At 41.9% G+C, this 11,854-nt stretch overlaps 1 protein-coding gene across 1 annotated transcript; it reads right to left on the reverse strand.

Annotated features, from left to right (window-relative positions):
* Window positions 1–754: 754 nt before the first annotated feature.
* TMEM179 (transmembrane protein 179) lies at window positions 755–11,500 on the reverse strand. The gene is made up of 4 exons (XM_015865693.2): window positions 11,054–11,500; window positions 7,830–7,967; window positions 6,537–6,615; window positions 755–5,908 (listed from the first exon to the last, which is right to left on the reverse strand). The coding sequence occupies exons 1-4, from the start codon at window positions 11,353–11,355 to the stop codon at window positions 5,729–5,731; spliced, it is 699 nt and encodes a 232-aa protein (XP_015721179.1). The 5' UTR covers window positions 11,356–11,500; the 3' UTR covers window positions 755–5,728.
* Window positions 11,501–11,854: the final 354 nt, after the last annotated feature.

Below are 11,854 nucleotides of genomic sequence, written 5' to 3' on the forward strand. Positions count from 1 at the left end.
TTGCTTAAGGGAACGTTGGCACCAGCCTTGAGAATCTTTTAGAGTAACATGTCAGCCCAATCAGGCCTGGCTTGTATAAAAGGAAGGGTTTGGCACCAAACCTCAGGGAGTCCAAATGAGAAGAGCAAAAAGATGAAATGCTTTTTATTTCCCTAACAAATGGCAAAGTCTGCCATAGGAGCTGCAATTTCTCTTACATTCATAAATACTTTTCAGAAGCTGTAAACAATCTGGAGTCAAACATGCACAAACCTGGGGGAAAGTAGGGGAAAATAAGGACTTTCACCACAGGGTAATATATCCACTTATATAAGAAATCACCCAAGAGGCCAACAGCAATGATGGACCTTCATTCCTACCTCCTGGCAGAGCATCTCCACACTCTTTACACCACAGACAGGTGGAAAGAAGGAACAAAGATACCTCACATTGCATCTCCACCATAAACAATTCAAGCTATTTTAGTAAGTTGCTCTTGCTGCCAGGTACTTTATCTCCTTGATAAACACTGTCACCACTAAAGTATCATTTTTTATGAATTTCAAGCCAGTCAGAAAAGTTCTAACAGGAAGACTCCCCAGGCAGTGGGGAGGTTAAAGCTGTGCTTTACAGTTGCTTGCCCACAGGGAGTACTGGGCAATGGCTGCTACAGCCCTTCTAACGTTTAGCTCAGTGCACTCTGCCAACCCTATGAAATACAATATTAGAAGTAACATATGAATGCCTATGTCTAAAGAATTACAGTTGCTGGCTGTTTTTTTGGTGAAAAGAATAAAAGCAAATTATTTAACTAATCAAAACAGCTAATTTCACTGCCCTTCTTAGGATTTTATGTCCATTTTTTTTAAGAACTGAACTTAAAAATACATTAAATCCAAGGAAGTCAGTAACAGGTGAGTCCTAAATCAGACATTGCATGTAACAGCCAAAAGAACCAAATATCACGTCAAGCAATTATAGCAGCTATGAGAGGTAGAAAGGTTTAAGCACTCAGGTGAATACATTCATATTAAACTATGTTTGCAGTATCAGTTCAATTCTACTCTTTGGCATGGACAAAAGAAAAAAAGAAGTGTGGTTATTTAAATACTCCTCCCAGTAATAGAATGGAAAGATACTATCAATTATATCCCTACCTTAATATAAGCTATATATTAAGTAAATTGCTGTCTAATCTCTCAGAAACAAAAAACACATTGAGAGAATGCAGTTGCTTTCTTCCCTTCTATGCCAGGAAGGCTTCCAAGTGCTGCATTTCATGCAGCTGTTCTATTCAGAAGTAGAGTGGAATGCTGTCACTTGAAAAAGAGAAATATCATAAGAACTCTTAGGTTTATATCTGTTCATTGTCAAGAACAAAAATACAAACATACACTTCAGGGGGTTAGGATAAGAAACAATTCTAATACCACTTCAGTGCTTATGAAGCTATGTGAGCACTTTCTTGTAGAATGTAGGTGTGGAAATAGTCAGGAAAAAAAAAATACATTATCCTCCCTGATTCCTTAAGCTTAAGGATAGAATATTTCTGATCCCCAAAGCAAACAAGAACTCAGAACACAAATCAGCTTGTCCAGCACAGCCCTCTATTTCAGCAAAACATCACAGTAAAGGGCATTTTCACCCACCATTTGCATTGGTGGCAATATGCTACATCGAAGATCTGCTTGAGCTTCTTCAGAGAAGAAAATGTGTTTCCAAATTATTTCTCCCATCTAGATTTCAATTGCTACAGGACTGTATCTGAGACGTCTTCACTTTTGCCAACTGATCTTTTGTTCCAAAAAGAATGACTGGTCCCAAAAAAACATCCTGGCTGTCCTAAGCCAGTGCTGTATTCCAGAATAGCATCCTTTGGCAAAAGAAGGGGTGAGACTCCTATCATGATATGCTCTGTTTGCTGCCTACACATTTGTATTTAAAATGCACAGGAATTAATAACAGGACTACGTCCATGCCAAGTCACCAGTTTTTCTAGGAGCCTACAGTGCAAAACTCCTGAATCTTAGAGAAAGAGGTCTTTTGCTAAAGCATTAATATCATGCACTGTATGCTCTTGTTCTCTGAAGCTCTACTTCCATCCTTAATGCTACATATATTAAACCATTAGTGTTTTATGTAGGTGAGGGATGGTCTTAGAGGAAATTTGACTTTGTTCTTACCAGAACTAGTACAGCGTAACATCAGAACATTATCCAGAGACTGGGGAGGAGTTAAAACCTCTCAAAACCCCCTTAGAAACAAATTTCACCCCTTCAAAGATTGTGCACTGGCCACTCTGCTCACATCCTATTCACATCCAGGTATCATAACCCAGGTGTTACTGCACAGACTCCAACACTAAGAAGCACAATGCAATATCTGCACATATTCATATCACAGTAGAGCAACAGAATTGTTTGTGCCATTTGTCTGTGTACACTGTACATACACTATCTCCTGACACTGAATGCTTCCATGAACAAGATCTATCTATTCAAGCATCCATCACCATTTATTACAATAACCATTTTTCTAAGGGACCACAGAAACACTACCATAGCTCACGCATCCTTCAGCTCTTGAGGTAAATCATCAGGGTCTGCTCTTTGTGATTCCTACTGAAAGTCACAGCTGAAAGATGCCTCATGAATTAGCAAGACAGAATGTTGTGGTCATTTGTGCCCATTCAAAAAAATTGGCCTCAATTATTTCTCCATTATAATAACAATAACAACCAAGACTGAGCTAAAAGCTCAGCCAACATGTTGCAGCTCAGATTTTTCTAACCCAACATGCACTGCTAGCAGGGAAATTAAACACAGATGGTAACCAGAACATGGAGAATATATCCAATATAATAGGATACTTGTGTGGCAACACTCCAGCGTCTCAGAAGCTGTATCCATTTGTCTGTCATTATCTAAGATTCACTCTGTCTCACCAGCAATTTACACAAGTTGAAATTAAGACTCTCTTACTATAGCTTCAATCATCATGGGAAACACAGCAAGTAAACTACAGCAGCACACAAACACCCCAGCTCTGCTATGGGCAGCAACAGGTGGGCTGCATGAATAAATGTCACAAAGATTTCCCCCCCCCCCCCTTCTACCATGTTATTATATACATAAATACCACACAAAGCTCTAGTTCTTTAAATACACCTCTTGGTAGAGTGTTCCCAGACACCTCCTTTTGGATAGCAAAATAGAGAAAGCACTGAAATGCCACAAAAAAGCAATATTTGACTAATGCAAAATCCTAAATTGCACTGTTTGGCAAAGAATGACTAAAAACAGGGGTTAAAATAGTATGAGAGAGTTGCATGTGAAAGAGGCCTTCTACACATAGATGGGAAGATATAAAGGATGTTGATATTCTAATACATTTTCAGTTGCTGACTCAAGTGTCCAAGATTTTATAGAGGAGTCTGCAGAAAGCTAAATGCAATCAAAAAAGCTAAATCAGGCCCAATAACTGCACCCTTCCACCTCTTGACTCAGAGAGTTTCTCACCTGCCCAGGGGCTTCCTTCAACAACAGTTTTACCTATAAGCATAATGTAACATAATAGAACATGTAATGACAACAGCACAGCAAGTTCCTAGACAAAATAAATAAATGAAGGAAAGAACCTGCTTACCTACAGAAGGACTCAGGTACACAGAGAACTCCAACAAGAAATTCACCCCTCCACTGCCAGCCCTTAAATGAGGTCTGGGTAGGGGTGGACCCCTACATTACATTACATGCACCTGAGCTCCCTTGGGTTGGCCCTGCCTTCCCACCAGGTGCTTAATCACTGTTTCAAGCCACGATTTAGTAATTATGCTACAGACCAACTGGAAGAAAAAAACTCCAGTATCCACTGTCTTTTAATTTTAAACTGGTATTGGCTAACCTGCGCTCTGTTTCCTTCTTTTAGGAACTTCACAACTGCCTAAATAAATAAATAAATAAATAAGCCACTTCTGTAAAGCTATAAAGGAACATACATTCTTTTGGGAGTGGAAACCTCACTGAAAAACATGATTTCTCTACAGACAGCTGTGGCCAGCTAGATATATAAATGACATTCTCAGGGCCAGCTTGCTGCTTCACACCCCTGACTGTTTGCTTTTTTTTTTCCCTAAACCTATGAGAACAATTTGGTTGTTAAAGGTTCTGTTAGATGTTATGCCCTAAAATGCTTACAAATGACAGGTTTTGTTATGACTTCAAGTTCTGTTTCAGTCACTTAAACGGGTACTTAAGTTTAAGTACCAGACAGTCTCAGAAGACTACAGTAAATAGTAGAAGTCTGTTGTCTTCTCCCCAGGCCTATTTACTAGGCAGTATAGATGGACATGATCTGCACCTGCGTTGCAATAAATTCAGTGTCAACTCAAGCTCAGCTGCCATAGGCAGCATCAGGATACTCTTAGAACATAACTACTTGCTGAAGTTTTCTGCTGAATGAGAGTCTTCTCTGCATACCTTGCAAATTGAACATTCACCTGAGTCATTCTGCTTAATCATGGGAACTACTTCTCATCCACCTCATTCATTAAAGTGCTGGCCAAGCAAAACTGAAAGCAGCAACAGCATCACTAGTGAGCTTTGTGAAAGTAACAGTTCTCCCTTTCCACAACAAAATTTGGCAGTTCTGGAACTTCTGCCTGAGAGTGGGGATAACGGGCCCATTCAGCACTGAGCTACCTATGCAGTAACTCAGCTGTTCACGCTCCTTGCTATGTTGATAGATGCATAGAGAATACCTACAATGCAAATGCTTACGGTAATTTTGCGTACTCTATTTGAAATAAATTTCACAAGTAAACTGTAATACTCAGAACTGAATAGCATACAATATTAGGGACCAAGTTACATTTACAAATGCACGAGTATTAATCCTATGAATACTGCGTAATTTCTTGGTATGCAAGCTTCAGGAATTGCTAGCTAAACTACACTTCAAGAAGCCATAATAAATGATGATCATGCCAAAAATCTAAGAAGAAACAAAAATACAAACATTCTTGAAATCATTAAGGTTGGAAGAACTCTCTAAGATCACTAAGTCCAACCATCAACCCATCACCACCATCATCCCTTTAAATGACACGCAGCTTTTAACAGACAGTAATAATATTGTGGTTCCATGAAATTCATTAAAACTGTCTAATAATAAATATAATCTGGAACATACATCTTATGTGCCAAGCAAACTGAAAATCAGAGCAAGAGCAATAGCACAGTGTCCACACATAGCAAAAACAGAGACAGCAAGAGCCTGGACCTGGACCAGAGCTGCAATCGCTCAGAATAAAGTGAGAATGGGTCAGATTTACTATCAAAAGGAAAGAGGGCCTAACAGCTGCATCTATAGGTATTGTTGCAGAATAGTTTGGAGGAATAGCCTAGACTCTGTTGCCTGCTTTTGCCAGCATGGTCCTCAAAAATGGTTATTGCCCCATAAGGGGCAATCAATAGTATACAGGAGCACTGCTAGCAACAGCAGATTACAGACCATGCTGCTCCTTGCCTGTGCAGGACAGAAAATTTGCTGCGCCAAAGGCACACGTGGCAGTTTGTTCTCTGTATCCTAACATTAATACTTCTGCCAAGAATTTTTCAGTGAGGAAGTGAGTGATTGACAAGTATATCTTTATTCGGGAAAGAAAAGATCTCACACACTCAATACTCTGACTCAACATCATCTACTGAATAATAAATTCTAGATCCTGCCCTGGAAATTTGCTTACACTTTAAATCATGGCACTTTTCTCATCTTGCAAAGAGGTTCGTGAAGAGGATCTTCCTAACAACAACTCCTTCTCATGGATCAGGCTATCAAGCAGGTCCTCTTGTCTGTAGTTGTGATAGACTTTCAGGAAAGCCAGAATGGTGATTCCCAGCCAAGTCAGCCAGGCAGCCCACAGACCAAACTAGAGAAGAACAGAAATGATAAAGATGTCAGTAGTGTTTCGTAAAGAGAGAATCAACAACAACTACGGGACTTGGAAACAAAAATATGCTTGCCTGGGTTTATATGACCAAATACAGAGACTTGGAAGCTTTCCATTCATTTCCTAAGCGCCATGTCATTAGTGAGATATATTCAAATATCTAATACTGTGGTTTCCTCAATGTATCTGATATTAAGGTATCTACATGGGCTTAACAAAATTTAGGGTTCAGGGTAGCTCTGACAAAGAAAGTTCACAGCCCCACGGCCTGTGCAGGTCAGCCATTCTGATTCTGTTTTCATTCCTGACAGCAGTGTAGAGTTCGAGGGCACAAAAGCATTGCAGCCTTTGAAGAGCTCATACTTTGCAGAAATAGATTTTCCATGATGAGTAAGAGTCAGATTTTGACACGCTCTCATTCAAAACTATCTGTTTTGAATATAAAATGTGAACGTGCCCATTCACAATCATTCTGATTCACCACTCATGGAAGTCAGTGGAAACATTCCCATCGATTTCAGAGGACTATAGTTCAACTCCAGCAATCCCAGATCGATGTGCCAATGGTAAATGAACTGGAATAGAACCATGACCTAGTCTGACCTACCTGTGCAATAGCAAACTGGTCATAGAAAGCAGAGTTTTCTAAGTTCAGTTCAAGATCTATATCCTGCAGTTCTTCACAGCTGTCCAAGGAAAGCATTTGGGGGTGAGGGGAAGAAGAAAGTTATTTCAGAATTTCCAGACAGGCAAATCAAACATAAAACAAAGAAACATCTAAGCGTTTCCAACAGTCACAATGACAAGTTCTACAATAAGATATATAAGTTGATGCAGTAACTGGGTTGCTTGCCAATCTTCTCTATAACTAGGGTAAAAGAAGCATGTAAATACTTTCTTTTAAAAAACAAGGTGTAATTATGTAAGTGATAACACCAATCTTCCATGAAAAGGAACTGTAATAGCTATTATGGACACACTATACTTAAAACCCTCTTCTCCCACTCCCCAAGAGCCTCCCACTTAAAGGCATCTCACATTAGCCCAGCTCATTTGCTTCACCCCTCAATGAAACAAAGTGTATGAGCCTCCATTACCTTTTGACATCATCAGGGAAAGTCTCAGAAGAAGGTATTGTATGGGTGTTTTTGTTTCGGATGCTCCAGCATCAGGAACTCTGATGGTAAGATAGAGGCTGCCTACAGATTTTACCAATAACTTGGACTTTTACTGGTGTGGCAAAATAAAAAATCCCAGGATTTTGAGGTTGTCTTTCTATCTCTTGCTTGATTTCTGCAGCCTCTTCTCTGTCCTTTTCAGTGCTGTCGGTCATCTTGGGTTCTTATCCGAATATTCGATTAGACGCTTTTAGTAATTGAATTTTTAACCGAATATTCGAATAATTCGATTAATCGTTGCAGCCCTAAACAGAACATTTACTATGGCACTTTACAACATATGACAATGTGCAACATTAATGTATGCTTTAAGTAGTATACGTATTCAATATCGTATGACATAAAATGTCAGCTTTTTCTTTCTTGTGATTGTCAGGACCCAGCATCCCAGTCCCTTACCCTACTCACAGCACCACACTCCCCGCTTCATCAAGTACTTCCAAATCCAGATCTCCTTTGTGAATGAAACTTTTTGGTTTTCTTTTGCATGTGTCCATGACTCTTGAAAAGACCACGAAACATCACAGAAACCATACTTTGTTTTCTGGGGAACTAAAAGCAAAAAACTTTGGGTTTCCTAGTTTTGTTCCAAATGAAATGGATTGCCTATTTTTTTTTTCTCTTTGATTACCTTGCATGTAATAACTACAGTTTGTACCAACACGATTCGTTTGTGCATATACAAAAAATAAAAGGAAGAAAATATATTATTTAATACTAACCTATTTGGCATGCTTCCTTTTTCAGTAATTGCATCACACCACATGTTAAATCCTACACTCACTATAGTGCTAGCAATAAACGTGATAAACACCACAAAGGCGCTGATCAGCAGATTCAGGAAGGCATAAAAGAAAGAGCTGTAATAAAAGGGAAGAAAAATGTAACTCGTAAACAACTGAAACACAAAATCAGCAGTCTCTCTAAGCAGCATATAGCAGGCAAAAAGATATCAGTTTCCATTTGAAACGCTTATGCTTTAATTAAGACCACCTAATACACTGAAAATCTATGGATTATGATTTTGAGTCAGATTATCCTCGTTTTTAAGCTGCTTTGATTTTTTTTTCCATAAGAGGATGTGGCTTTAAATCATAAATACTAAGTGGCAATTGTTCATACGCAGAATGGCCTTCATTAGCTGTAATGATGAAAATCACCATTGTTAAAATAAATGCCATTAGCTCAAATTATGCAGCAACTGGAGCTTATATTATTTCACGACCAAAATGATAATTGGGACAAAAATTGCCTAGGAGAGGAAAACTAAAAATAAAAATAAAACAACACAGCACTGATAGCTATAACCATTTTAAGCAATGTAACACAAGGTACTTGTATCATAGGACATAGGAATCTCAGTTTTATGGGCAATTTGCAGAGCTGGACAGCTTCTCTTGGGATATATCTCGCTTTGATGTCAGTACATTATTTTTGCCAACCAGATGTTAGTTTACACCAACCCCATTAGTCTGTGTAACCAGGGCCTGCCCAAAGCGTGTGCCAGGGGGTATGCAGATGCTCAGTGTGGTGCCATAAGGAATTGCTCAGCCACCTTCCAGTATCATGAAGTAGTCTTCCTCATGTATGGGTTACACTGAAAGAGGATCACTTTGCTACCTCCTCAGTTCTCTTGGGCAGCCTGTGGTCCTGCCCACAGCAGGAGGGTGGAAACTAGATGAACTTTGAGGTCCTTTTCAACCCAGGCCATTTTATGATTCTATGATGAATTCTAGTTAATGAAAACTTTCTAATCCTTTTCTATTTCTTCTGGCCAAGCCCTTTGCTACTTGAAGCCGCTAAATGACATTTGCAAAGTCTCACTACTGAAAAACTAAGCAACTATTCTAGGTTGCAGAAAGACTAGCAACTCCACAAGGAAAGAGTATTCAATTCAATAAGAATGAATATGACAAATTGCCCACCATTGCCTCTTTCATTATGATGGGGATAGAAGGAGTTTACTCACTTCAGAGAATTATAATAATTCAGGCCATCTATTTTCCCTGGTTTTTCATTAAATTAAAAGCTGAGAGGTATTTTTGAGTTTGTAGTTGAATCCTAGGAATATTCTGGGCTGGATCATCTTAATTTCTGGTGGCCAACCCTGCCCATGGCAGGGGGGGTTGGAATTAAATGGTCTTTGCAACCCAAACCACTCTGCAGTTCTGCAGGTTGCACATGGTAAGATATATTTGGCCACATAGTAGGGACTTATTTAAAATGAGTTGAGGCAGCATTTACTAATTGGTCTGGATTAATAGGAGCTTTGATGTTGTCTACGTTCTCTCAAAAGGGCAATCGTCATCCCAGCACTCATACAAAACAAGTTCTATCAGTCATGTTTCAGATGTGCTCTTAGAGATGGTAGGGGGAGCTTGGTGCTGGGACATCTGACTTATGGATGAATGTTTACATGAATACCATTCTTCCCCTTCAGCTTCACTGGGCTTACAATAGACCAGCTCACTGCTACAGTGCCAGGCCCCATAGCAGACGGAGCTGGTATGGGCATGCCACAGTTTTGCGTGTTCATTTTCACTGCCCAGGTTTCATATCTAGCTTAGGCCAGGCTCATGCTAGCCCAAGATACAGAAAAGAATGGAGTTGTACCCTTGAATAAAACCAGGGTTGACACTAGAATTAATAACAGCTCTAGAAAAGGAATGATTATCACTCTGTTTGCTACCTTGCAGGACAGAGGAGGTGCCAAAGTCCAGAATCTGACTTCCTGAACAAAGCAGAGCTCAGTGCTGTACCTCATTTGCACTGGAAAAAACATAATCATCACCATTGCCATCACTATAACTGTGCATGAAGATTGCTTAGGTCACAGCATCCTGGCATAGAGATGAGAAGGTCTACTTCACTGCTTCACCTATTCTTCTGCTTGCATCAGAATTACAGCTACACATTCCAGATTGAGTGGATGCCCTGTAATGGTAAATGCTTGCACTCAAGGTAAAAGTCAATTTGCAACCCTGTCTGTGAAGCATCTGGGTAGAACCTTTGCCTTTTGGTTGCACTGAATGATCACCCATCCAGAACACAGCTGACAGCCAGCACATGGCCTTCATGTCCTGCAGGCCACTGAGCACAGACTGCTCCTGAGCAGTTTTTACCCTCATTGTGGTAAATTTACCCTCATTGTGGTAAATAAAAATGACTTTCCTAGTCCAGCCAGCCACCAACATGTTCTCCTTCCTTCCCTCCTCCATGTAATTGGATGCTTGAATACTCCTTGTCACCCACCAGGTGGGTGACCTGTGCAAAGGGCTGTATCAAATGTAGTAAGACAGGGACCAGAGAGCCAAACACTGAGCACACCACTACTCCTCCTGCAGGACCTGGTGCACTTTGGCTTGTCTGGAAAGAGAAACAATCCACCAAAGCAGCCATGCTGCTACACAGCACTCAGCTCTGCTCACTAGTAACCAAGCAATAGCTGCTCTCTGCAATAGTTGCCATGTTCACAAGAAAAACAGAATAAAAATAACAGTGGAACAACCTACTGCTCCCTCCTTTCTTCCACAGACAGACACATTGCTTTGAGATTATACCCAGTGTAGGTCTGGGGAAGGCCTCCTCCTGCAGGGATGGGCTGTGGGACCAAGGCAGGGAGTACCCTCTAGCATCACCCCATCCCCTATAGCACCCTTCATACCCACCATGGTTGGCATTGCCGAGTTCTGCACCCAGTCACCAAAGGACAGCAACAAATCTGTCCACCGCCCCAAGCCCCTGTGTAGGAGCATCCTCCAGAGGGGGCCCTGTGCACAAATGGGATACATGTAGGGAGTGTGTGCAGGCAAGGCACCACCTCACCCCAAACTCCTTTAGCAGGGCAGTAGATGGTGCAAAGCCCAGTACTTGGTCCCCAGGCTGCTCCCACCTGCCCCAGTCTGCAGGAGGGGTGGGCACCCTTGCCCTCCCCGAGGGTACTTACTCCTCATGCCCTTTGCAGAGGAAGAAGAGGGTCCGCCAGGCCTGCACTGTAGCCAGGAGCAGAGAGAGGAGCCCGGTGAAGATGCTGAAGCGGCAGGCAGCCTCGGGCCCCCACTCCTGCACGGTGAAGCGCTGCCGCTCCACGGTGAGGTTGGCATTGAGCCACATGCCCTCGGTGAAGAGCAGGCATCGGCCGTGGAAGTCATTGCCATTCTCAGATAGCGGCACCACCACGATGAAGCTGAAGAGGAAGGCCAGGAAGTAGCAGATGCACTGAGCAAAGAGGAAATTGCTAAGAGCCATGTCTGCAGCTACTCACAGGCAGAGGGAGGGATGGAGGGAGGGATGGCAGAGGGAGGGATGCAGGAAGGAGAGATGCAGGAAGGAGGGATGCAGGAAGGAGGATGCTGAGGGGGAGTGATGCGGGGAGGAGGGGGGAGGAAGGATGGAGGGATGCAGGGAGGAAGCCTGCAGCAGTAGGGGGTGGGGTGGGAGGATGCGCAGTGCAATGCAATGAGATGCGATGCCTCTTCCAGCACCACACTGCTGCAGCCGGGGCTGTCCTCACTGTCTGAATGCTGATGGCTTCAGGATTTGCGCAGGGAAGGAGAGCCCTTGCAGGGAATTCCTCTTCCTCTGGGAAATCTGGCAGCTGGTGTGCCCTGATGCTCAGAGCGTTAAATTAATCAGTGCCTTCCCTGCAGGGCTGGCTGAGGCTCTCAGTTTTCTCCCAGTGACAAAGGGCACTTATGTCACCCATGCTTGTGGCCGTGACACACCTCCTGCACTGCAAAAACCTGCC

This window comes from Coturnix japonica, chromosome 5 (genome assembly GCF_001577835.2).
Source record: "Coturnix japonica isolate 7356 chromosome 5, Coturnix japonica 2.1, whole genome shotgun sequence".
NCBI classification, from domain to species: domain Eukaryota; kingdom Metazoa; phylum Chordata; class Aves; order Galliformes; family Phasianidae; genus Coturnix; species Coturnix japonica.

What these genes read in the sequence shown, in the direction of transcription:
- TMEM179 (XM_015865693.2), bottom strand. Translation starts at nt 11,355, where the DNA reads ATGGCTCTTAGCAATTTCCTCTTTGCTCAGTGCATCTGCTACTTCCTG. An exon ending in CTCTGCAAAGGGCATGAGGA is followed by an intron (nt 7,968 to 11,053) that starts GTAAGTACCCTC and finishes CTTTTATTACAG; the next exon opens with CTCTTTCTTTTATGCCTTCC. An exon ending in AAAGGAAGCATGCCAAATAG is followed by an intron (nt 6,616 to 7,829) that starts GTTAGTATTAAA and finishes TTCCTTGGACAG; the next exon opens with CTGTGAAGAACTGCAGGATA.